The sequence below is a fragment of the Phalacrocorax aristotelis genome, chromosome Z, assembly GCF_949628215.1.
Source record: "Phalacrocorax aristotelis chromosome Z, bGulAri2.1, whole genome shotgun sequence".
NCBI classification, from domain to species: Eukaryota; Metazoa; Chordata; class Aves; order Suliformes; family Phalacrocoracidae; genus Phalacrocorax; species Phalacrocorax aristotelis.
Window position 1 is genome coordinate 44448406 of NC_134311.1, and position 25709 is coordinate 44474114.

The 25709-nt window shown below is 41.7% G+C and overlaps 3 protein-coding genes and 1 long non-coding RNA gene across 16 annotated transcripts in view; 3 read left to right on the plus strand and 1 right to left on the minus strand.

Annotated features, from left to right (window-relative positions):
- Window positions 1-1792, plus strand: part of PIP5K1B (phosphatidylinositol-4-phosphate 5-kinase type 1 beta) — a 114282-nt gene extending 112490 nt beyond the window's left edge. For all 6 annotated transcript variants that reach the window (XM_075078985.1, XM_075078987.1, XM_075078988.1 and 3 more), the window contains one exon: window positions 1082-1792. In XM_075078985.1, the coding sequence (XP_074935086.1) occupies window positions 1082-1084 (3 nt within the window). In that variant the 3' untranslated portion in view covers window positions 1085-1792. The remainder of the gene's footprint in view (window positions 1-1081) is intronic.
- Window positions 1793-8430: 6638 nt separating this feature from the next.
- On the plus strand, window positions 8431-20242 carry FXN (frataxin). 2 transcript variants are annotated; one of them, XM_075078999.1, is made up of 5 exons: window positions 8431-8614; window positions 10255-10337; window positions 11649-11790; window positions 15217-15314; window positions 18748-20242. In XM_075078999.1, the coding sequence occupies exons 1-5, from the start codon at window positions 8489-8491 to the stop codon at window positions 18899-18901; spliced, it is 603 nt and encodes a 200-aa protein (XP_074935100.1). In that variant the 5' UTR covers window positions 8431-8488; the 3' UTR covers window positions 18902-20242. The 2 variants fall into 2 exon arrangements, with proteins under 2 accessions (XP_074935100.1, XP_074935101.1); XM_075079000.1 differs by having other exon boundaries at window positions 8433-8614; window positions 11670-11790.
- Window positions 16307-25277, minus strand: LOC142050370 (uncharacterized). Of its 3 annotated transcripts, none has more exons than XR_012658003.1 (4): window positions 25192-25277; window positions 23113-24094; window positions 17525-17638; window positions 16307-16894 (listed from the first exon to the last, which is right to left on the minus strand). It is a non-coding gene; the product is annotated as an uncharacterized LOC142050370 (long non-coding RNA). The 3 variants fall into 3 exon arrangements; XR_012658005.1 differs by lacking the exon at window positions 25192-25277 and adding an exon at window positions 24936-25081; XR_012658004.1 differs by lacking the exon at window positions 25192-25277 and adding an exon at window positions 24987-25074.
- TJP2 (tight junction protein 2) overlaps window positions 23816-25709 on the plus strand; it is a 65530-nt gene continuing 63636 nt past the window's right edge. Inside the window, exon 1 of one of the 5 annotated variants that reach the window (XM_075078990.1) lies at window positions 23816-23906. Coding sequence is in view for 1 of the 5 variants with exons in the window: in XM_075078998.1 (XP_074935099.1) it covers window positions 24573-24927 (355 nt within the window). In the remaining 4 variants the exon portion in view is untranslated. Of the gene's footprint in view, window positions 23907-24547; window positions 24932-25709 lie in introns of those variants that run through there. The other 4 variants (XM_075078998.1, XM_075078996.1, XM_075078992.1 and 1 more) reach the window with 4 other exon arrangements.

The following is a 25709-nucleotide window of genomic DNA, read 5'->3' on the forward strand; positions in this document are numbered from 1 at the left end:
TAACAGGTTTAAAGGTTGCCACAGAACAATATGAAATATTATTCTTCAAGGTCTAGTGCTGGAAGTCCTAACAAAAATATTGATTTAAATCTACTGGTTATCATTTTCTAAGATAAGCTTTAAAAATGCCTTTGAGATTTTTTGTTGTTGTTCACAGCCAAGATAAGATTGTTGTTGAACTATTTAAAGGTTAGTTAAATGCTTGTATTGAAAAGCACAATTTAAAGGTGACCTTAAAAATCTGTTTAATAAATGGGAAATTGTGCCTTCGTTATTTTTTTTTTAATAAGGTTTTAGAGTAAGGTCACTACAGATGCCTTTGGTTTTGTGTCCTGCTCCATGTTGGACATATTAACTGAGATGCATTCAATTTACTGAAATATTTTGTTCACCTGTCAGTTTATTCTTAGTTTGAGTCACAGTAATAAGGTGTTCAGCAAAGAACAGTTTCTCTACGATTCATCTCTGACTCCATAGAGATGCTAAGAAGTGATCAATTACTTGTTATTACATAACTGCTGCTTCTGTAGAAGACACTGTAGAAAACTCTTAATTCATTAACGTTACTAAGTTTGGGTTTTTCTGTTAAATAGAATGATGGCTATGACATTGACTAGAGCATTAGTTGTGCCTGAAAGTTTTTGGATAGGCATGATTTTTCTACTGGGGAAGGGTATCATGCGGAAGCTAACAGGACTTCTATACATGATGTACAAAGACTGCATTTTTTCCCCCCACACTTCTAAGTTACAAAGGCCCCGTCAATTCTGCAAGGTAATAAAAGCTGTTGTGAACTGCTGAGTGCTCTGTTTGGACTGTCTTTTCTGATGTCCAGAGTGTTCAGCATTTTGCAGCAGCAAGTGGTTCTATTTCAGGTAATGCAAGTGTACTGCAATGTCTGCAAAACCATGGGGGTTAGTGGTTATACAAGAAAAGAAACCCATGCTTTTTGTTAGGGGTAAAGGTCAAAACTGCCAAACTGTGCTGCAGCCTATTTAAGGGAAGAAAGATATTACCTGTTTATAATGCTGTAAGTAAACAAATAAACAAAATTCTTGACTTTTCATTTCTGTACTTCCAGTAACAAAGATTACATGAAGAATAAATAAGAGAAGCGACCATGCTTAATGAAGAGCACTTTCTGCACTCCTAATTTAAGAAGGAAGAATTCGCTGAGCCTCAAAGGCAAAGAGTAATAATCAACTGAACTTACTCTAAGAAGTGTCAGGGTCTTTGAACCATAGAAAGGATTGATGGACTTGGCAAAAATTATGTGAAACATTCCACATTCTGCTATAATCCGCTTTGCGTGATGAACTGTGAAGAACTGTGTATTCAGGCTGCTTTCTACTATATTGCCAATCACCTTTTTTGGACTTGAAAGTGATATTTTCTTATCAGCTCTCTAGTGGTTTCATTTGCATGCATTCTGTAACTATGCACAAGCAAAATCTATCACCTATTTAAAAATAAGCACAGCGGTAAAAAAACGAATTTGTTTTGACTTTTCTGTTCTAATCACTTAGGTCCATATCAATAGAAATTGGAACTGATGTCATACAAGTGTTAGGGTAAACCCTGCATAAACAATTACCCTCTAAATATATTTTCACTGTTTGTGGAAAGGAGAAAAAATGTTATTTATAACAAAGCCTTATGTTATGTACATATATTGTCTTTGAAATATTTTTGATTTTGTTTCTTGTAAAAGAGAAATTCTATAATTTATTTAGTAAATACTACCGTAAACTATAGTTTTATCAATGAATAAAATATTTTTTCCTTAAGACTATCACAGCTGTCAACCTGTTCTTGATCTTGAATGGTACAGGACTTACCATTCTCATATTTCTCTACCTTCACAAGATGGTCTTGAGAGGCATCTCGAGATATGACAAAGACTCTGAAACATGTCATTTGTCTTTATCTTCTACCAGCTTTAAAATGAAGAGGGGAATCTTGAAATTGAATTTGCAGAAAAGGCAAAGGCACATACTCAACAGGCATTGCTTCATAAAAGCATTTCAAGTTTTTCAGTATGGGCAATCATTTTAGGATATCTATAGAAACTGTTCTGGTTTCCTTCATTTCCCTAGCAGCAGAGAAATAATCCCAAACACCAGTGACCATCAATCCAACACCATTCTTCGATGCAGTGGTGTATTTAAAAACTACACGTGTCACTTAGAAGAAACTTTCAAGGAGTAAGTGTAGCAAAGTTGCTAGATTGGCAAAACTAGACTTTGGCACTTTACTTCCTAGACTTACACTTTGTACCTCCAAAGAATGTTTCATTTAAGGTTTCTGTGTGGTTTTTTGTTGTTTGGCTTTTTGGGTTTTGGTTTGGTTTTTTTTTTTTACTTTGAGGTAATCCTATAAAACTGACAAGGAGGGTATTATTTCTTAATTATTCACATAATAGAGAAATTGAAAAGTTATGGGTTTGTTTTCTCTAAGTATATAGAGTCTCTGGCTTAACTGAGAGCCTGTGTCTCATGATTACTTCTTTTCCAGGCTTTAATATTAGATTCCTTAATCTCAGCAAGGTAATTCTTCTGCAGCGTCTGTAAGGTCTGTAAGAGACCGATCTGCATGCTCTGTGAGCAAGATTTTGTACATCCATGTGAAGTGTCTGCCTCTTCGTGAAGTGTATAGCATATTTAGAATGTGTCTCTATGCAAAGTAGATATTTCTCATTAGTCTTATTTGGGGAAAAATAGGAAATGTCTTCTTTTAAGCACCAGAGTAACCTTCACAAAGCACATACATGCTACTTTTTCCCCAATTACCTAGCAGACTCTAGCGTCTGAATCATTTTTCCTCAGGAAGACCCCAGAGGACACACAACTGCAACAATTCTGTCCAAAACCAGAACGTCTACACTAAACACTTCAGAGACCAAGCCATCCTTTGTGTGCAATCCCTTTAGCACAGTCATTTATGAAGTCATTTAATACTTGCAAAAGGAAAACCTGTATAGTATACGGAGCCTACTGGGAAAACCTTCTCAAAAGCATGTCCACTTATAAGTTGGGGTTTTTTTGTTGGGTTTGGGTTTTGGTTTTGGGGGGCATTTTTGTGTGTGTGTGTGTGACTACATGGTTCCACTGAGAGGGAAGAGGTATTATAGCTAAGCACTGTTAATGATCAACAACTTGGAACCCATTTCTTTCTGTAATGCATGAAATGGTGTAAAGCTTCAGACATCAAAGAATACAGGAGCTTGTAAGGATGTGTATGCTTCATGCTGAAGTATTTAGTTTCTCTTCATCTTGCATGACTATTTTGCATTGGTGGTACTTTGATGAAAATGCAATTACTATTAAACTTATCTATAAAGCTGATGAGGCAGTGCATGTCAAGTAAAAATAAAATATATGCGGAAGGCATAATCAACTCCCTGAGGTATTAAAGTAATGTATTGGTGTATTTCTCCAGGTCTAAACAGATGGAATTCACCACAGGGTGCAAAATTTGAAAAATCAGGTCACAGACACGGGCTATCCATGTGCACTAGTTTCTGAATATTCTGGCCTTGCAAGCTGCCCAGAAGGAAGAAGCACAGGTTGATGCCTGCTTAGAAAAAGGTAGGGAACAACTCCAAATTTGTGTATCTGACCTTGTGACTTAATCATATGGCATTTAGAGGGTGTTTTGCCTTTGGTGGTCGCATGTAATAATTGTCCTCAGTTTAAAAAAAAGAAAAAAAAAATTCCTGTCCTTTTACTAGAATTCAATGGTTTGAATATGCTAACACCTGTCCCAAGATCCATTTTCTTGTTGACTTTGCTTCTATTTCAGGTGATTTAATTTCATATAACTCAATGCTCTTTTCCCAAAGACCAGACAGCAATAAAAGAGTAATCAGTAGTGCACTCTACCTATTCTTCATAGAAGCCATTTGGTGACCCATTTCAAGCATGCATTTGCTTGCCGTAAGAAAGGTCTCAGCTCTTTAGGGACTGAAGGCATGGGGCCTGACCCTGCAACTATTTTGCATCTGTAACTGCTTTGCATTTATTTTACACCAGCCTAAAAATATACCAAAGTCCTGTGGTATGAACACCATTAAGCTAAGGGACAAGGATCAAGATGAAAAACCTTAAGAAATCAGTGTTGAAATTGCTAACCTCTAACTCGGGCTCTTTTGAAGTTGTGTGAATAATCCTTGCTGGTAGTAGCACCCTGTGAAGTTCATTAACTTGAACATTGTTGACAGTGTTTTAAAAGATTTTGTGAGATTGCTAATATCAGAGCAAATACTTAATCTACACTAATCCATTGATTTGTCAGTAACTTAGAAACAAGAAATGAACATTTCCTATGGAGAGCTGCATAGGACCTTGAATGATTAGGGAAAAATCACTATGGACCTATCTGGATAATACCAGAAAAAATCTTCTGACATGCTTTTTATTGGAATGGCAAGGTACGTAAAAAAGCACCATATTTTACTAGACCAAATGCTAGATAAGAGAACAGGCATTCCTCTGTTCTTCCAGCTGCTTTCCCCTCTCCCCACCAAGGTATGAAAAAGGAATTGTTTGCTTTACTAATATATCTGTAGTTTGATAAAAGTTATTTCTCCCTGGAGGCCTTACCTCAGTATGTAGACCATTATAGCTGCAAAAACATAACTAGTTTCTTCCAGAAGTGATAAGAATGTGGGTTGGTCTTCAAATAACTAGAGAGCTTGATGTATAAAAACTTCCCTCACAAAATGCATCAAGAACACAGGCACCCCTACAAGGTCTGAGGGAAGATCCAGGTAACAAACACACAGGACACTGCTGGAAAGAGACCAGAGGCTGACTAACCTAGTTTGGTTTAGTACAGAGAACTCTTAACTACAGCAGAGGTCTAAGTCTCAGCTGAAATCTGCACAACCAACTTGAATCATCTGGGCTTTTGCCCCTCGTGTGGTAGAAAATAATTTCAGCTTAACCAAAAAAATAATATAAATCTTGGTGAGAAACTTGACAACTTAGTCCCTAAAGCATTACAAGGTGCCAGCTGCTTACTTGAGCGAGAGTTTTAGAAATGTAAAAATGCATCAGACAGTAATCAGTGGTAAGCTTCTTGATACTTGTATGCTTTACATACTTACGACTTTAGTAATGACTAATATGACTTATGACTAATATCATAGCTGTGATATTAGCCAAGTTATCCCTTTAAATATTTCTACCTACAAAATTTGCTGTACTTTCAACTTCGAGGAACAGGACCTTGTACTTTCTTTTTTACCTTTCAACAATCCTTAATTTCTGAGAATGCATTTTTCTCCAGATATTAGATCTCACATAGAATCCACAAGATCATTTGCTACCTTTGAGCTTAAATTTTATTTAAGCCAGACTATATCAAGAATGAAATGGTCTCAAAAAAAAGTTTGATAAGAAGCCCAGCTGCCAAATGGATATTTCTTAAAAATGGAGCTAACATTTTATACCGATGTTTTAAAAAATTCAGCTCCAGAAGACAGCAACAGCCTTTCAAACACCAATGCTAATTCACCATTGTTCTTAATTAGGGAAGATATGGAGCAGACACACAAAGACATCTCTTTGCTTCATTCCCATTAAAATCTGCTAATGAAGCAAAGCACAAAAAGCAACCCACACAGAATACGGACAGGAGAAGCGAATTTTAAGACAAAAAAAAAAAAGGGGGGGAAAAACCCAACTCCTCTTCAAAACTTACTTAACTAACCATAAAGAAATGGTAATTGACATGGACTGTGGTATCTGTCTACATTTGACACTGATCTCCTTGACTAGCCAAAGTATTGACTTAATTTTTAGTCCTTTCTTGCTTGCAAATGTCCTATTAAAGAAGGATGTTTTCACTCATTGCATGTCATCTTGCAGTTATTTGTGTAAGATTCAAGAATTTCTGTATAATCAAAATATCTGTAGGTTCACTTACCTTGCAGTCTGTCCTGTGGAAGGATCTGAAAAGAAATTTGTCTGTATTGCCACAGTGATACTGTAAAAGCCAGTTAAAAGAGCTAAAACTCAGTTTTGGAGTTCAGAAAGCAGGCATTCTTTTATTACAGCGCTGGATGCATGGGGGATAATTCCTCCTAGCGTGCACACATACCGGAGTTCATTTTGACATTTATGCATGACATTTAACACACCACGTCTATCTGATACATAATCATTGACTGACTGAGCATCCTTTTCTTCCATTGGTCTGTATCTTCTTCGATTAAATTTAAAGCTACAGTGTGATTTTCATTCACTGCACATGCTCACGAGGAGTTGCGGGGGGGGATGGGGGGGGGTGGGTGTCCTGGTGGTCGCCATTTCCCCCTGCCAGAATTACCCCCCCTCCAGTTTCCGTGCTTCTGTGCCTTCTGCTGATGGATTTGTGGCCTTCTCTTATCTTCACAACCTTCTTTGTAGCAGGATGTTTCCACTGTTAGTCCCTGAAGTTCTGCCGATTTTTATTCGAGCTTAGTGAGGCATGCATTGCTAATACCCTCTTATCAGGCCCAGCATTATTTACTACCTTGTTAAAATTCTCAGGTGTTAGTTTCTGCTCCTAACTGTGATCCTTCCTTAATTACTAGTAACTTTTGCATGATTCCATTTCATCCAAGAACACATATACATTTGAGGCAACAATTCTGGTGCGTTGGCCGAGCATACATTAAGCACATCCTGTCCACCACAAAAGGCACAGTGGAACCTTCTGTTTTAGCTTTTGTTCAAGGTATCAACAGAAAATGTTTTAAGAAACTTTTTCATCAGAACCATTTCTTCTTGCTCATCTCACTGGTGAGCCTACTTTTTCAGCTGAAGTAAAAATAGAAGTCGTCTAGCTGAGACCCTTGACATCCTCACATATTATCACCGGCATTTAGATAACTCAGTAGGAACTTGGCCAGTCACCTACCTAAATTCCCTTCTCTTTCCTCACTGCTTTCTGAAGGACACCATCAGAAGTCCTATCAAACATATGTCAGGTGTGATAAATTATGTCCTTTATTTTCCCTTCACTGGCTCAGGGTAACACTACCTACAGGAGATAATGGGCCAGAGTACTTGCTGTCACAGATATTACTGTAATGAGTGGATGCTATCTTCTGTAATAATGTACCTTTCCATGGACTCAGATAGTCACACGGCCAAAACAACTCCTGGACAAACCAGTGACTGCCATCTCGAGTGGTACACATTAGCTGCTCACATCAGTGCAGTTACCTACAATTAATTAAGTGCAGTAAACAGGAACTGGAATCTCAACAGCTTTGAGTGAGTTGCAGCTACTCCAGTTTTGGGGAATGAATCTGTTGTCCAACTGGTCTGCTGTGAAGTTTGAACCCGAGATACTAGCCCTGGTCCTTGTCCCATTGCTCCCTCTCTGTACTGCCAGTGTGTCCTGCAGTTCTTGTCCTAAATTGTCAAGAAAGGGGGAATCCCTCTCTATTACCGCTTAGGTGTGGAAAAGCGGTAGATACTACACTTTGAAAATTTGCTGGAGAAGAGGACAGGAACTGCAGAACAGGACAGCTACAGGAAGCAGATTCTTACCATGCAGACTTGGATCTCAACACACTTTCAGTTTTCAAGTATTTTGCGTTGTAGCTCAGGCTGCCCAAATTAGACTGCTGTCAGCAACTGTGGTGTGCAGGAACTTTCCTGTGTGTTACAATTGCTAGTCTTTGCAAGGCAGAAATAAATGGCAACTTTCCTTTGCCCTTTGCCCTGCCTGGGCTTTTTTGTTTTTCAAGTGGTGAAGGGCTACTGCGGCTTGTAATTTCTGTCCTTTACAGGCTCCAGCTCCTTGTGAATCCACTTAGCAAGGTCGCTTTGCCTGGATGGGTATCTGGAGTAACCCACAAGCAACGATTCCCTGGTCTGAGAATAGCAGCAGAGGTGAAGGGGCACAGCAGGAGCCGTCATGTTACCAAGCGACTGTTGCAGCTACTTGTCTTTATGGTACCAGTCAGATTCGGGATCCGTAAGTTCTCCTAAGCAAGAAAAAAGTGGGGACAGTACACCACGGCCAAGCACCTCCCTTTTCCAAGCCCAGCCTTGCGGCACGTCGTCGTCCTGGAGGTCGCCGGTGCTGGGAAAGGAAGGACGCCCTCCCCCTCTGCTGGGCTGATGGGGAAGTACCACCTCGAGAAAGGGCTCGCCGAGGGGCGAGGCCGGAGGTTTGTAGGTTCCACGTAGCCTGCCACTGCAGTCAGCAGTGAACGCGACTGACGCGGCTGAAGTCAGCAGGGGCCGCGGGTAAAACCGCAAGGGACGTTCCGCTGTTCATCCCCCGCGCGCATTCCGCGGGAGTACCCCTCTACCCAGCCCCCGCCAGCGCCGCCCCGCTCCCCGCACAAAGACGAGCCCCGGCCCGGCCAGACGTTGCTCCCCGCGGCGCCGGCGGAGGGCGGTAGCGGCCGCGCCGCCTCTTCGGCCGCCGCCGCGGCGGGCTGGCTGGCTCCTCCCCGGCCGCTTCCGTAGCGAGCAGCGGCGGCGGGATGTGGAGGCCGGGGGCAGCGGGCGCGGTGCACACTGCGCGGCGGGCGGCGGCGGCGCGGCGGCGGAGCGGAGGCCCGTGGGGCGCCTTGCTGGCGGGGGTGGCCGCCGCCGGCCGCGGCCGAACGGTGAGCGCGGTGCGGGCGGGTGAGCGAGGACAGCCTGCACCGCTGTCGGCAGGGAGGGAAGGGAAAGGGGCGGTGGGGCCCGAGAGCGGGCGGGGCCACCGCGGGCCGCGCTTCCCCTGCGGCTAGACCTGGGGGGGGCGGTGCTCGTTTAGGCCCGCGGCCGGCCGGCCCCGCCGGACCTCTCTCCGACCGAGTGAAGGCCGCTCCGCTCTCTCCCGCCCCCGGGCTCCACACGCCGCCCGGGCTCGGTGCGGGGGCGGCGGCAAGGCCGCTGTCTGGCGGGGGACTTGGCCGTTGCTGCGCTCCAGTTACCTGTTCGGCGCCCTTTTCTGACGGCAGGAGGAGCGTGAGGCCGCCGCTCGCGCCCGGCTCTGTGCGTGAGGGGCGGCACCACCAGTACAGTAGCGGTGCATTAGTGGTCTCAGGGCGCGAGCTGAGCGCGAGACGCAGCGGTGGCTTTACGGCCTGTGAGCTTATCAGGCCTCAGCGTATTTATGGGCTTGTAGCATTTGATCCCAAGTGTGCCTTGAAGAAATGCTAAAGGGTACAGTCAAAACCCTGTAGGCATCGGGATGTATGTTGTCAAACTATCGTGGTGATGGTGCAAGGAGTTTGCTGTTCTGTCATTCACGGCCGCGTCACGGTGTTGGACTAACAGACCAGCTCACTTGCAACGCCTGAGGGCAGGTAGATGTCAGACAATGCGGAGAGAGGGGGCTGTGTGGTTTGCTGTCCTGTGTGCTTGTGGAGGGGCTGTCGTCGTTCCTTTTTAAGCATCGTTTGCTTTTCAGCTCACTCTCTTACTTTTCAAAACCTTGTGCAAGTACACAAAAAGCAGTCAAGAATGCTATCTTACCATTCATCCAAAAATATATACCTTCATAGCCCAGGTTAAGAAGAAAACGGCAAGCATGCTATCTTTCTTTCTTAGTGGATAATATAAGTCTTCTGGTAGTGTGGTAGACTATGGGATTGACTTTATCCATGTTGATATATTGCTTTCCTTCAAAGAGGTTGCCCATTTTGCTCCCTTGTCTTATATTGCCAGTATGTTGATATGTTTTTTCTGTAATTTTGATTTGTTTTTTTTAAAGTTTTTTTTTAAGCAAGAGAAATCAGAAATGAAATGGTTTGTTTTACAGAGAACATCTAGAATGTGATGTGTGATGTTAGCCCTTTTTTAAGTAAGGAGTATTCAGAGCTTCTCTTTATTTCAGCTGAGTATATGCATGGCTTCTAACAGAGGGACACAAGTGGTTGACAGTGAAGCGTCTGAGCAGTGGATATGTGTGAAAATCTTGGCCTAAGCCAGTTGTCTAAAGAGGCTCCGTAATTCTGTGGTAGAGTGATAGAAAAGAAGACAGTTCTCTTTCCTAGTTCACTATTCCATGAATAAAATTATTCCTTTTTTCATTAGTTTGTATTAGAAGACAAGGACATTCTGGAGTGCCTCCGTCATCCAAGGACAAAAGCTGTGTAATTCTTTCCATATTAGCTTTGTCATATAGAATATTAATATTTTACTTGAGGGGGATGGAAAGGTCTTCAAGGTTCTGTTTAATTTCCATGATGAATATGTAATTTATAATTCTTTGTGTCTTAACTTTTAATTTCATTTTACTTATGCTTACTTTCAACAGCAGTTACAATATGCTTCAGAGGTGAAGACCAAGTCTGTTTGGTTAATGAATTTAAGAAATGCAGGAACTCTGAATGGCACAAGGTAAATTTTATTTTGAGATATTAATCTGAAAATATTGTCTCTGTATTTTAAAATAATTTCTACACATGGTAAGACTATAGAACTAATGAAATGTTGATATGCTCATGTAAAGGAAAAGTACAGTTCTAGTGAGATGCATTTTGGGTGAATCTGGGAAATCACTTAGGAAATAATTCATGTACCTAAGGACAGGTGCCTAGCACCGTTTCACCTAGGTCAGGGTACATGCAATGTCTGCTTGCGCTGGAAGGATGTGACACAGTACCTGTCAGAGACTTCTCCCCTTCTGATGCAGCAGTCGGGGTCCAGTGAAGAGTTGTGCAGATATCTAAAATGGCTCTTACCATTAAGTACCTGAACTGCACCCTGAACTGGTACATGAATCCTGCCCAGTCCTAAGGTTTTCCATTCTCCATGCCCATAGGTGTTTCTGTGCTCTCCCTCACGTAAGTGGTATCAGAGTGTTATTTCAGTAACTGGCTAGCAGGAAACTCTTAAAGTTATGTTCTGTATCATCAACTGAAAGATACTGAGTCACCGTAGTTCATAGTGATTGTTTTATCACCATGCCCATTAGCAAAAACTGAAATTATTTCACTGAATTGTCTCTTGCTACACATTTCATTAAAAGTGGACACTGACAGGTATGAAAAAAACTGAAGGTGATCTAATTACACTTGGTTCATTAACTTGACCTAGACTTTGTTCCCACTAACTTTTTCTACTTACTTAAAGAGGGTAATAGAAGCAGTCTCACAAATGCTGTAAGCCTTATGTAGTGGCTATAAGGGTGCTTTGAGACTCTCTGAGGAAGGTAATTGTATGTATTAGTTCATAAGCACACTGTAAGTAACATCTAATTACCAGGCTGCATTGGTAATTCCAGCTGAGAAGTTAAATGCTGTACATAGACATGGTATGTGATACTGATGTTTCTGAACTGCTTATAGCAACAGCAAGAGCTTCTAAACAGGAGATGGTGATCTCTACTCATAGAGTTCAAAATTAAATCATTCTTGCACAAAGTCCTTTTATGAAAATGCCTTATTTTAAAATTAACTCTGTCCTCCTAGTACACAGGGGTCAGTACATCTAAGGAAGGAAATACATGTTCCTCAGTTAAGAGATCTCTACTACCAAAATTTCAAAATTCCACCTCCATTTATAAGGTATATTGTTACATACAGTACCTTAAGAAGAAGGACCTCTTGTTTCATGTGATTGTTTCATGCTTGCTGTTTCCTGCAAGGTCACGGGCTTGATATGTTTTTATTATAGGGAAAATATTGTCTTACATGTTTTTCCTCCTAGTTACGGGCTTGTATGTCATAGCTCTTTAGATGAGACCACATACGAAAAACTGGCTGAAGAAACACTGGACTCCTTAGCAGATTTCTTTGAGGACCTGACAGATAAGCCTTTTACCCCAGAAGATTATGATGTCTCTTTAGGGGTATGCTTTAAACATTCTATTACCACTGCAATTATTGTAGATTTTTAAAATATATTTTGAAAGAGAATTTTAAATTAGTTACCTTAGTGTGGACACTTGAAATATAATGAGATTTTACAGCCTTATTGTTTATACTGACTGGAGCAACTGTTCTGATAAAAAGTAACACATGCAGTTGTATGATTTAAGGATTTAAAGTGTTTAGTGTATAGAGAATGACATAATATAAAATAATAAATGAGCACAAGAGGAGACAGAAACTGGTTTCTAATTTCTCAGTCTAGTTCTAGTTTCACAGGTCTATAAAGTTTTGTGACATGCACAGACCTCTGACACCAGCAGTCACTTCCCTCCCAGTGAACACTAGGACAGGCCTACATGGCATAGAACGTGTCCTGAATAATGAGGAACAGCATTTGTCTTGACCAGGTAGAGTGTGTTTGTCCTGGCTTTACTGACGGCAGCCTGTGGTAGAGGGAAGCAACCAGAGGATGCAGTGTTTGGATACCAAAAGTGAGAGTGGAGCGTACATAGGCTACTGCCACGGGAGACACTGGGTGGCTGCTAGCCTCATAGTTAAAGCCTTTAATAGGTCAGCCACTCAAATTCTTTTACAGGAGTGACAGATTAAAAATGTCCATTCTATTTGTATAGGGTATTTATTAGTTTTATATGCAATTCTTGCAGCGGTCTGTGTGTTACAGCCCTCTATGTGACTTGGAGGAGAGCACAGTTTCTCCCTACACTGCCGGCTCCAGCATGGGTCTTTAACTGCTGCATTTTTTGAGGTCACATGACTGCTGCTCCCTCTTCATGTCTTACCACAAGGAGTTTGCTTTCTATTAGCCCTGTCAGTTCAGGTTTTATGCTCAGGGATATTGAAGCAGGTGGTTTGGGTTGCACTATGCAAAAAGAAGAAACCAAAACCCTGCAGTTCTCAGACTTGCTCCTGTGTAACTTTGTCATCATAATGCTCATTCTTTATTTCTGATGGCTAGGATAGAAAATAACGTAGTTAGTAGGATTCTGCTGTTGCCCTTAGCAAATGCTATTTGTTGCTTTACTTAAGAATGTAGTTAATGTTATAGTTAATTGCTTTTCCAGTGAAAAGCAGAGTTGTTTAACCATTACTATTCAGTATGTTTTAGCATATTGGTGCCTATTAGCCTGATTCAAAGACTTCAGGACAAAAATTAGCAAAAATGTTATGATTTACCTCTTTAATATTCTTAGACACTTGATTACGTGAAGGTGATGTATAATCTTATGTCAGAATTTTATCTCCGGCCACTGTAGAGTGGATTGTGTTTTATATTGGCTCACTGTGAGTCTCAAAAGGAATTATTTTTACATCCATCTCAAGTTTTCCAGTACTCCTTTATTGCACAGACTATATGATGACATAATAATATGTTGTCGTTTCTGTTAACAGTGAAAGGTTAGATAGGCCCAAGTTTACCAAAGAGAATTCCAAACAAACAATACTAGTGCTATAGCAAGCCGTAACGTGGCGAAAGTGATGAAGGTCTGTTATGCCTGTGATCATTTTGAACTTGATTTCTTCATGCAATTTATGTCTTCCTGTCCAGGGGAAGAAAATCTCTTTCGAAGAATATTCTTGTTACCAGGAGCTAACAAACATTCATCCAGTAGTACAAAACACATACAGTAGTATTCCTTAAAATATGGTAAAAATATCTTGCAATTTAAGTTCTTAAAAACTCAAGTTGTATTTTCGAGTATTTCAAAAGTATTGCAAAATGTGTGGGAAATGTTTTAAATAAAGCAGTAGAAGTTAACCTTTATTTAATTTGCAATGACAGAGCAACAACAATCTCAACAGCTGACACACAATGTAAGCAATAATACATGGGGTTTTTGTTAACTCTTTGGAAACCTATTTACCTCAGTGTTTCTGTAGCATACACCATAACATCGTGCTGAATACTTAATGGCATTAAAGAGCAGGTAGAAGAATAGTGAAATATATCACTATTCAGGCCTATCCCCCTATCTGCTCCGATTACCTCTTCAGATCTAAGACTGCTGAGATACAGAAAAGTTTGAATTCTGGCAACCGGAGAAGTAGCTTGTTCTTGTCCTTTTTTGCACTAAACCAATATCCAGTAAATATGACTGGCAGGACAACCTGATGGCAATATTAACCAGGGAAGCCTTTTATTTTTATTTTATTGATCACAGATATAAATCCCTTATCAAGCACAGAAAGAGCATGGAAACTGAGGTAAAAAAATCAGACCTTCAGAGTATTATTTCACGGCTGATGATTCTTGAGATGTCAGAAACCAGTCACAGTGAGTTACTTTGTAGGGGAAGGAAGCCCTAAGCTGCTGTTTGTGCTACAGGGTAAGTCGGAAGGCAGTAGGTCCTCATAAATGACAGTATTTTCCCCACAGTAAGTGTTTATATATAGCAAATAGCCCTAGCAATGATAGTGGCTCTAGTAGTACCTTCTGTCCAAAGCATGAAAAGTGTAAGTCTGTAAAAGAAGCTTTATTGTGTAATAGGGCATGAATTATTTGAGAAACTGTAGATTAAATGTGATTAACCTATTACCTGAATCATCAAACTGTATTCTGTAGAGATACCCTCTTTAATTAGCATAATTCAGATTATCTGTAGGTTAACGCTACTCCAACTAGTGTTGGTCTTTTAAAGTTAGGACAGAACTATTTTTGTGAGAGCTACATATGCCTTTCAAATGCACTTGGGAGAATGTCAGAGAAGCGTTAATCATGTTGTTAGTAAGAAATGTGGGTAAGAAAGAAAATAAATGCTTGCTAGGATAATGGTCTAAAGCTGGCATTACTAAAACAAGCCAGACCTCATGGAGATTAGAAGTGGAACATTCTGAGGTATGATTCAGGATCTAGGCAGTTAATTTGAATTATTGGAGAAAGAATTGTGTTTATTCACTGGGAAACTGTTAAAATTGCTTTAGAAAAGTTAGGTAAAATTGCATGGCTCAGGAATTTACCAATGACACGTAAAGCTTCTTGACTTCAAACCACACCAGTTCTGCATTGTTCGTGAATAAAAAAAGTTGTTATTAGATGATCTTTTAATAGCTGGAAAATGAACTAGCAGTCCCTCCAAGATGACAGGTCAAAGCTCGAGAGTATTATTCAAGTAGTGCCATTGTGAATGGTGAAAAAACAAGAAATCCAACTCTGACCAGAAGGTTTAAAGTCTAGAATCAGACTCAAAGATATGCAGGTTTCCTAGGTATTAACACACATTTTTGATACCTAATGATCTTTCTTCCAAGCTATTATTATTTGGGAAATAGTCGGGAATGTGGTACAGACATGTAAATTTCTGTTTATCTGCTGCAGATTATATAATTCTTGTCAAGTAACAGGATGCAAATTTTTAATTTCTCACTTACTTTCTTTGTATTTTAAGAGTGGAGTTCTAACAGTTAAATTGGGTGGAGACATGGGAACATATGTAATCAATAAGCAAACACCAAACCGGCAGATTTGGCTGTCCTCACCCACTAGGTAAGTTATGTGTAAGTTAGTTATGTAATGCCTGCAGACTGGGTGGAAATGTACTTCCCATTTTGTACAGTACAGCACAGACTATGTAATATCCTTTTCATAAGTAATGCTTTTACTCAGTATATTCTCAAAACATGGTATAGTCTAAATGTTTGATAATAATGTGTTTGGGGCACAGTGCAGTATACTGACGTACCTAACTTAATCCAGGAAATCTGTAATACAGAATTTTCATACCCTGTTCCCATCCAAAACCACTGTCTACAGGAATATAGCTTACTCAGAAAAAATAAACAGCCACAACTTAAAAAAAAAAACAAACCCAAGGCTTCTGTTGGAAAAAGAGTGATAATGATGTTATGACCTAAACCTCTCTTTGTATTTAAACAGGGTGGCTCCTTCCCCTTTAAGCTCATGGGATTTCCTGCTTTATATGTTTATGTGCTCTCCCACTTGTTTCTGTAAGGCATCTGCACTTTGCAGGAGCCTTGGCTAGCTGTTCCCTCTGCCTTCTTTAATGCTGTGTTTTGATCTGTACCAGGTTTTCTGGTTGGTTTCAGCAGGGAGGGCAGCCAGGTATATGGGAAAACGTTGTAGATCTCTCCCCAGAAAATTTGTGTTCTCTGCCATTGTCCCAGGGAAAGAACTGAGGGAATTGATCAGTGTTACTGGTGAAGGAACCAGCTAGCTGGTAGGAGCACTGCTATGAGCTAGTATGAGCACCCCCAGTAACTATGCAGGTGTACCTCATGAGTGTCATTCAGAAAGAATGTACTGATTGCAAAACTGGGAATGGCTTTGCAGTAGTAGACCTCTCTAGCAGGGCTTGTGTTGGGGGGGAAAAAAAGCACAGTGGAATTTAAGATTTTAAGATAAACAGTGTTAACAGACATAAAATTTACCTAAAGAATATTCTAACTTTGCTTTAGTCTACTCGTGTACTGGCTGGTGCACAGCATAATAGGTTAGTAATTCTTTTCTACTAACTCCTCTCCTATCCCAGAATCCTTTTATTAATTAAATAATTCACTTAACAGATACAGGACTTGCTAAGGCGCAGGCCTAGCAAGGTGACAAGCCTTTTTGTTTAGACAGATGCAGACTCTTTTTAAGAATTCATGCATTCCATATATTTTGCAACAAGCGTAATTTCCAAACCTTGATTCTGCTTACGATGACTCTTAAGATTTTTGTGTCATTGACACAAAGATTTCATCTGTTTATGAAAACCAACCTTCAGAGAATTCCTGTCTGTTTTGAGCCAACTCTAGTTATACGTGCTTCAGAATATGGAATTTGTGAAAAAACTGTTAAATTTTTTTTTTATTGCTCCAGTAGTGAATAAAAATACAGAAAGAAAGAGGTAAACTTGAAAATTCTCTGATAGGATTTTTCATCGTCTATGATTAAAAATGATTCACCTACAAACATTAAGTTTTGTGCTTCCTTAACTGGTATTATGGTAAACAGTGGTATTTCCTGAAATATGATGCTACATGTCCACTTACTTCTAGCTTCTGAAAAGCAAGTCCAACAAATACTATATGATTTGGAGGAACATACTTCTTGCATGCAATATACTAGGAAGTGAAAGACTCAAATGTTACTGCCAGTGATCACTTGCACTGAGTGTTATATTTGATAAATTTGTACAGTAAATGTATACTCCTGAGTCTTTAAGAACATATCCCAAGGGAGACAAATTCCTAAGATGTGAGAGAGACACATTAGGTCGAATTTTTTTGACCTCTGTTCGCTATCATGCACCCACACACCAAAGTGAATTTAAGCTTGTGTTTGTAAAGCTTTACTTAGTTGAGAATTTTAAAAAGGGGGCTGGGGGTTGGGTGCAACCTGCCAGCATTGTGAGTGCAGTAATTTCATATAGCTCCTTTGACTGAAAAGACTTGTCAATCTTACAGAGCATCCCTTAATAACAACTTAATGTGATATTTTAATTCTTCTCTTTTACTGCATACACATAAAAGTGTATGCAGACTTTCCATGAGAAATATATTTAGTCTATATTTAACTTTGTGGGCATTTTATAGAATTCACAAGATCCTTGCTTAAATTATCAATTTAAATTTAAAAAAAAATTATGTTTGTACAGCATTTTGGAGATTCACAGAACTATGGAGGTGTTTCATATGCTTGCCATATCACTGATATTTACTACGTAACATCTAAAAGCAGTTCAAATAACTTACACATTCTTCGTCTTTGTTGTTGCTGAAAGGGCCTGTCTTAGCATGATTTTGGTGAATGGCTGCATCCCATCTGTCATTCTCTAGGTGCATGACAGCGTAAACATAATGCTTGCGCTGCAAAGACAGAGAAGTGAGAAATGCATAGTAAAGTAACTGGAGTGCATAATCTCAGTTCCAAACAGTTACCAGTTCACGTACAGCAAGTAAGATTCCAGTGGCAGTGACGTTGATTTGTGTTTGCATTTGTGACTTCTCATATGTGGTATGTGGTTGGAAAGTTCTTTATTTGAATATTTGAGTAATTCAGGATATTCAAGGTTCATCAGTGTTTATGTTTGTAGAAAACCTGCAATTTGTTCTTGTGTGTATGTATGGTAGTCTGTTTTCTTGCAGACCTTGCAAGTGGATTGTCTGAGTTACAAGGCATTTTGTCCTATAAGTTCAAGGGGAAGGGTTTGTGTGTTTATTCCAGACGACCATTTCATTCCTTTCCCTTTTCTCAGTTTCTCTAGCTGACAGTAACAGTAGTCGAGCCTTTCAAGCGTTCTCCTGTTTCAGATGTGGAGAATCGTGTGGATAGAAAGGTCTGGAATGGAACCCGGGTATTCAGGTTTCTTTCTTGATACTTAATGTACGCCTGAAGAATCAACCCAACAACTATATGACAGGAACATCAGAGGGAAATTAGGAGAATGAAAAAGGAAAATAGCATTTTAAATATAAATCTCCCCCATGCCAATATATTTGCTTTCAGCTTGTAAATTCTTTTTGTTGCATTTAAAAAGTGAGAATGGTGATCTGTGTTCTGCTGTGCTTAGAATATTCGCATGTGACTGCTGCAAGAGCTTATAGCATTAATTCAGTGTTACACAAATATCCCTTGTAATATTTGTGTGCAAGAAAACTATATGGGTGAAGATAGAAGGGGGTAGGGGAAGAAATTGAAGAAATTAGTGCCAAAAGCAAGAAGGGAAGGAGGAGCTTGTGTCTGCTGGGAGTGACTGCTACATCTTGTCACTTTTCAGATATATCTGTTGGATGGCTCAACAGTTCCTGGCAGACCTGGCCTTTTCTGCTCCACTTCCTCAGGCTGCCCTCCAGCCCCTCTCCACACTGTCTGTTTCCTTTTCCTGGGCAGTCCCTAGGGTACATTATAAATACAGGCTGCCAGCAGCTCCCCATGAATAATCTGTACTTACAGAGTGTTGTGTTTTGTTTTGTAGTGGGCCTAAGCGCTATGACTGGACTGGACGGAATTGGGTGTATTCTCATGACAGAGTATCCCTTCATGAACTACTATCAAAAGAATTTTCAACAGCATTAAAAACTAAATTGGATTTGTCCTCCTTAATATATTCTGGGAAAGAGGATACTTGAAGATACTCTACCTCATGGAAGTTTAGACTTTAACCATAAGCCAAGTCCTTCCCTGGTTTCTGAAGAACCTGAGCTTAATTCTTTTGTTTTTCTTGACATCACTATGTTGTGCAACAAAAATGAAAATAATATAATTTTCTCTAATGCTCAGTGTTTGGGTTTCTGTGTCGCTGCTTGAGTCTGTGTCCATGTGGTACAGGTGGTTGAGGTCACCCTTTTTGTCACTGCAGAAGTCAGTCATGAATTCTTACTGTCTGTAACCTTGTCTGGATGTATGGACTGACCCACCTGGTGACTTCTGACCAGCACACAAATGCTAAATTCCTTTTGTGAGACATTAGCCCAAAACAAGAAATGCTTGCAAATAGCATTGACATGAGTTATGGTGCTGTAGATGCATTGCTTTAAAATCTGTGCCTGTCGTGAGTGAATAATGCGTCACAGTCAAATTGAACATGTCATAAATGGAATGACTGTGGCAGGTAGAAACTGTTCATTTTGTGTAATGCATGTAACAAGTTTTTTTCTTGGTATTGCAGAACTTGCTCTTTTCTCCAAATTCTAAATTCTAGTTTCTTTCACATTAGGATTTTTTTTTTTTGAGCTAAACTTTAAATTACTTAGAGGTCTATGTGGCTGTAAGCATCATATCGAACTGGAAAGGCTGGTACATAATGTTTAAGCTGTGCAGCAGTATCGCTGCAAACAATTCTGTTACAGTGGGTTTCTCTTTCTATTCCCCTTTGTTCTTTAGAGACTAAAAATATATAATTTATTGACTTTTTTTTTCAGTTGAGCAAAATTAAGATCCTCTCATGGTAACAAAAATTTGGACTAATTTTGTCCTGCTGCGTTTCTTAAATAAGTGGGCTTAGATTATCCTTTTTTCACCATGATACAACAAGGCTCTCCTTAGTACCATGCTGATGCAGAAACTTTTGCCTTTTTGTTTCTTAGAATTGAGTATGAAGCTGTCTTTTTCAGGCTGTTAAAAACGAGAATGAAATAAATTATATGCTCTGGATCTTAAACCAAAAAGCTTTAAAAAGAAACCATGAACTGCAAGAACACTTCAACACTTGCACTGTTGTATTTTTACCACTGGTGGTTCTTAATTGCCTATAAAATGGAAGCACAAAGTTGTTGACTAATTCTTGAGGAAACAATTATATCATACTCTTAGAAATTGTTTATCAATGTATGAAAAGATGTTCAGTGCAAACTGTTTTTTCTTCTTGGTTCCTCCGACGCTTGTGGTTAGTTTGGCATGATTCTCTTGCTAAAATTATCACAGATGTGATTAATTTTGTCACTGAAAAATAAAAGCTATGTAGTATTGTTGCCCAGTATTTGCATTTAAAGTATAAGCACTTTTATTTGCTATTTTCCACCATTAGAGAGTAACATTCTACTGGAAGCAGCTCTTGGTTAATTGTGGATGCCCTTTGCATGTTTGTCAATCAAAATAAAAAAATACTACAATTATCTGAAATTTCATCTCTACTGGATGAGGTAAATAGAATGACTACCAATGCATGAGTACACAAGTAAAAGATGCTTTTTTTTTTTTTTTTAACAAAGGAAAGCTAAAAATAGAACATCTTTTTACTGTTTTGACTTCAGAACACTGAAAATTATTCACTGCATATGGAAAGTGCTAGTATTTAGCTTGATTTCCTGGTAGTTCAAATAGCTATTTAAACAGATGCATAGATGTTAATGATTTGACATTTGAATCAAGGATACTTCCACCTGGTTCTTCCTTTGCCTGACCACGTATTGCTTGTATAATTATTTTTCTGATTGGCTTTTCAAAAAATCATTTTCTTAAGTAATTTGCATGGAACATATTCACTAACATGCAACTGATTCGTATTTGGAGGTTCATTCTCCATTCCCTTATGTCTTGTGGAAATGTTTATACTAAAATAAAGTCGCATGTGGGATTCTTAATTCATTATGTAAAGGTGTGATTTCAGGCTAAGATGATAAAGCTAAAGACCACAGGCAGGGATTTTACATTCTTTGTGTTTCTTAAAACACTTACTGGAAAGATTCTGTTCAAAATTTGGCCAGTCGGGGTGGATTTTATAAGAGCACTTCAGCTTTCATATTTGACGTGCCTCGCATTTCATCCATAATGCTACTGCTATTTATGCAAACGATTTCCTGGTTTTAGGTAGCTGAGTAACCAACGGATTTAATCTAACTGGTGAACAAAAATAGCAGCAGCAAGTTAGGAGTCTTATCTTGGAGTACAAAATAAATGATAGGACGTGACTTATTTTTTGTTCTAATGCTTGCATCCAATTGTAAGGAAGGGCAAGGACCCTGTCAGCCGTTGGGCTTGTACAGTGGAGGCACAGGATGAGCTCTGACCCTAATGCCAGACTTCGTGTATTGCCCCAAAACAAAATGACTCTTCCATTCTATTTTCTACTTCTGTAACTTCCTTGAACAAGCAGATTGTCCTATTGTTGAACACCTTACACCATGTCAGTGGTTTCTTGCTTCACCTCTCAAAAAAAAAAACAGCTGAAGGAAAATCCTTTGATACACAGTACAGACAGTATCAACAGGAACCATCACGTTACGGGCAGCACTTTTCCCACAAGAGGGTTGCTCCTTCTTCAGTGAAGGGAAGCACACAGAGCGCTTCTGAAAGATGAGTATTGGCATTTGTAGTTCTACTGGATATTCAGGCTCAGCAAAGAATGTGGGGTCTGTTGGATTTTCTTAGGTATACTGGAGTTTTGACGAATAGCTCATCACTCTGATGATTGTATTTTTCTGCTTCTGGCCTACAGTCTAAAAGCTCTAGCATGTCTCACCTTCCTAAAATCCACTGTTTCCTGTGTGCCAGTGAGTTCTTTGGAAATCTCAACTGATTCATGTAATTGGGTTAAGCTAACAGGAACTGCTTGCAGTCTGTAGCACTCACAAAATAATACTACATTTATTTGTAGGAGTTATGTGCCTAAATGCTTGTCTGGTGTTGGTTCATTTTCCTTTCCACTTGTGATGATTCTTAAGGAATGTTGCCTCTTCCCTGTAAAACTGTTCCCTGTGATAAAATCATCCTGTCTTGTTTCCTTAAAATTCCTAAGGTCTTTGAGCAGCTTCAATAAATGGGATGAAGGCCTGTCCTGAAGAGGTAGTACCTGAATGTGGGAAGGGGGATTTGTAAGGTGGTTTGTGTTTGATTACTTTTAGCTTCTGGTTAATGGTTGAACTCTGTGATGTGCTAATCTGCTCTGGAATGTGTGGAAGTCTTGGACAGGAGGGCGGAGGCTTGCCAAAATATCTGGAAGAGCATTCAAAATAGAAAAGGAAACATGGGAGGGGCAGAAGCAAAGGCTATCAGGAAGAGATTAACTTTGCCCAACAGGCTGATGTTGTTGGTAGGGCAAGGAAGGATTTGGGCCAAGCTGCATCATGTTGTGGCCCTTTAGGGGATGGTATTTTAATCGTACCACACACCACTATTTGTGATTGTAACCAATCAAGCATGTCCCAGTCCATTTTGCTGTTGAGGTTTTGGTTTGGTTTGGTTTTTTTTTTTTTGAAGTCCTGTCTAAAGGGAAGAAAAATGTTTTCGGGGTTACATCTCCTTCTGTCCCAAGCTATTGTGTAAATTGTACTGTTGGCAGTCATAATACAAAGACAAGATTTGTGACCTCTACCAAAGGATATAGCTAGCAGAAGCTGTTTCACCAGGGATAGAATAAACAGAGCTATGAACAATTAAGTTTTTAAAGAGTTATTAATTACAAACTTTTTTTGGCGTTCAGGTTAAGGAAAGACAGACAAGTGTAGATGAGGAAACAATAGATGTTTGAAACAGTCATAATGTTGCTGCCCTCTCCAATTTGCTGAATTGTTTTAAAAATTGTTTGTGCCATGGTACTTAGGCTAAGTGATCAGTATTACAGTGAGTAATTTTGTAAGCATTGTTAGTTTCCAGATGTAGGCTCTTCTGCCAGCCATCAATTTTCTCTACTGTTTACTAAAAAAAATTAGGAATATGTTAAATGTCAGTAGTATCACTCCACAGCATTTTAGAACCATTAACCAAGCGTTGTAAGAGCACTATAACAGAAGTAGCTTCAGAAAAAGTAAAAAAATGTAGAGAACTAACAGATGAAGTTTTTAAACATTCATTAAGGAAACAGACACCCAGCACAGTGTAAACCTAATAATGTGACACATACCTAGAAGCAAGGCTAAATTTCCACTCCTTGTGCCTTGATTCTGCCTGAACGCAATATTGTCTTGCGTACTGATCACTGAGCCTGGCCATAGCTGACAGAAAACATGAAGTTACTGAATTAGTTGTTTTGGTTTGGTTTTTTCCTCTTGGTTTTGCTGTCTGGGGCTGCAGCAGTCCCTTGAAGACTACTGTATGCACATGCATGTTAATTATTAACTATAGCCACAAGTTAACTGTAGCTACAAGCTGGCTTTTTCATTGCAAGGTCTGAATGCAGCATCATATTTGCTGTTAATAAAATAGGCCCTTTCAGTGCCTCCTTCCAAAGTCCAGCACCTTCCTGAGGAACTCTGTTTGCTTTATCTCATTTTCTGTATGAGACATACTGCACAAACACCATCTGCACCTAACGAGGAATAAACCAATCTGAACTAGGATTGCTGTGGAAATTTAGAATATTTTGCATCTCTTGAAAAGCTCATCTGCCCTTTCTCACCGGCAACTGGCAACAAACCAGAAAACCTGCAAGTAGATTTTGTTACACGGGCCTCATACCAGGGAGGGGGAGTACGGTGTTTCATTTTAGAGGGGCTTGCTCCAGGTTTGACCGCCTAGGGGCGCAGATAAGGAATTCCTGGTGATATTGAGTGCTTTACAGTGCAGGAGAAATACGACTCCTGAAGAATCCTGTCAGAGCCGCTTGGCCTTGCCGTTCTCATTTCGGCTGTGGGACATCGGTGATGCCGGAGAGCTGATACCTGGCAGCATGGCAGCCTGAAGCGCAGTTCCCTTTTGGTGAGTGAAGGTTTTGGGAAGGGTATTGGTACCACTTGCAAGGCGAGGCTCGGTGTCGCGGCCTGGAAACGGATCTGCTCGGTCGTCTGCTCGCCTTGGGTGTTCCAGCTAGGGGTGGCAGTGACACCTGGCTCCCCGGGAGCCGCCAGTGCACACCGGTGCGGCGAGGTCGTGTGGCCGAGCCTTTTCTGTGGAAATGGCAGGGGGTAAAAGCAGATTAGGGAGCCTGCGGGTAACACCACACCGCGTGTTTAACGGGGCTTTTAGAGGCCTTCCCGTCAGGACAGCTTAGATGGGCAACAATCCCAAGTTCCCAAGAAAACGTTGATGTAAACAGAAAAAAAGCAGACAAGCACAAGTCCGGGTGGCAGGGCACTACCAGAGCGGCGGCGGCCCGAGGGCCCGGCCCGGCCCTCAGCCGGCACCGGGAGCTGCCGCCGCCGCCCCAGGTTGGGTGCCTCGGACAGTGCCGGGCGTCGGATGTAAGCGGGGCGCTGAGCGGGGGAGACCGGACAGGCTGGGAAGAGCCGGGGGGGGGGGAGAGGGGTGTCGAGGCGGCCGCGGCGGCCTCGCCGCGGTGACTCAGCGCCACGGAGCACCGGGCTGCGACCGGTATTTCCTGTTCCCCGTCCGCCTCCGCGTGTGTGAGAGAGTGTGTGTGGGAACATGGGCCGGGGGAACCGGGCGAAGTCACCCCCGAGGCGGGGGCGGCAGCAGCGGCCGCAGGTGGAGCCCAGCCCGCTGAGGGGCCGCGCTGCCCGCTCGGCCCGGCCGCTGCCGCCGCCCCTCCTCTCCCCGCCCCACCTGGGGGCGAGGCCGGCACCTGCGGCCGGAGCCCGCCCCGCAGGAAATCGCTGGACTCGGTGGGAGCGGCCACAGCGGACCCGGAGCCGTACCCGGACTCGCCGCCGTCACGAGCCCGCTGCTGGGCGGCGGGGACAGGGCACAGCAGAGAGGAGAGGAGAGAAGGGCACAGCAGGGCACGGCGCGCAACCCCAGAACCAGCCGCCTCCGCGAGTAGGCGAGTACCTCCGTGGGCGGGGCCGACCCCGACCCTGCGGCTCCCCTCTCCCCAGCTACCCTCTCCGCTGCTTGCTTCTCCTCAGCAGGTGCGGCGCCCCGCCGCCGCTGCAGGGAAGGGCCGCACCGCTTCGCCCTCTCCCTTCTTTGTGTTCTTTGGGGTTTTCTTACCCCGCCCCTTCCCCGGGCGCACTTTCTTTGCCGGCGGGAGCGGCCCTCCGCTACCGGCCCCCCGCCCCGGCTCCGCTCAGCTCCCGCCGCGCACCTGGGGCGGACTGGGCTCGGGGATCGGTTTTTCCCTAACGGGATCAAGCGGCTCCCGGTGACTTTTCCCGTGCTAAGTATTTTCCGGGAGAGTGCGATAGTGTGCGGGAAGCAGGGGAGGTGTCACTGGGGAGCCGGGGACACGTTTATCCGGGCCTGTCCACCCCCTGTCCGGGGAGGGGCGATCCGAGCCCCCGGCGACGTGGGCTCGGGCTGCCTTTGTTGCACACAGAATTCCTGAAATCTTTGTGTTGGCACATCCCGAGCAGATTCCGGCCGTGCCTTGGGCTTCGGCTAACTGGGTCAGGGGAAGTTTCGAGTTAACAGGGAACTGTAAAACAAAGGATCAGGCGGTTCCAGGAGCCAAGTGCTTGATTGCCCTGCTGGAGTGCCTTGTCGTCTCGCCTTGTTTGCGGTGCTGCGGCCCAGGTACATCAGATTTGCGTCCTGGAATGTCAAGGTTGATCTACCAGAGGCATGCCCTTGCTTTATTAAACAGCTCTGCCCTTACTTTCCACC

Excerpts from the sequence above, each read along its gene's own strand:
- FXN (XM_075078999.1), top strand. The coding sequence starts at position 8,489 with ATGTGGAGGCCGGGGGCAGCGGGCGCGGTGCACACTGCGCGGCGGGCG. Across the intron at positions 8,615-10,254 it reads CCGCCGGCCGCGGCCGAACG|CAGTTACAATATGCTTCAGA; the intron begins GTGAGCGCGGTG and ends TACTTTCAACAG. Across the intron at positions 11,791-15,216 it reads ATTATGATGTCTCTTTAGGG|AGTGGAGTTCTAACAGTTAA; the intron begins GTATGCTTTAAA and ends TTGTATTTTAAG.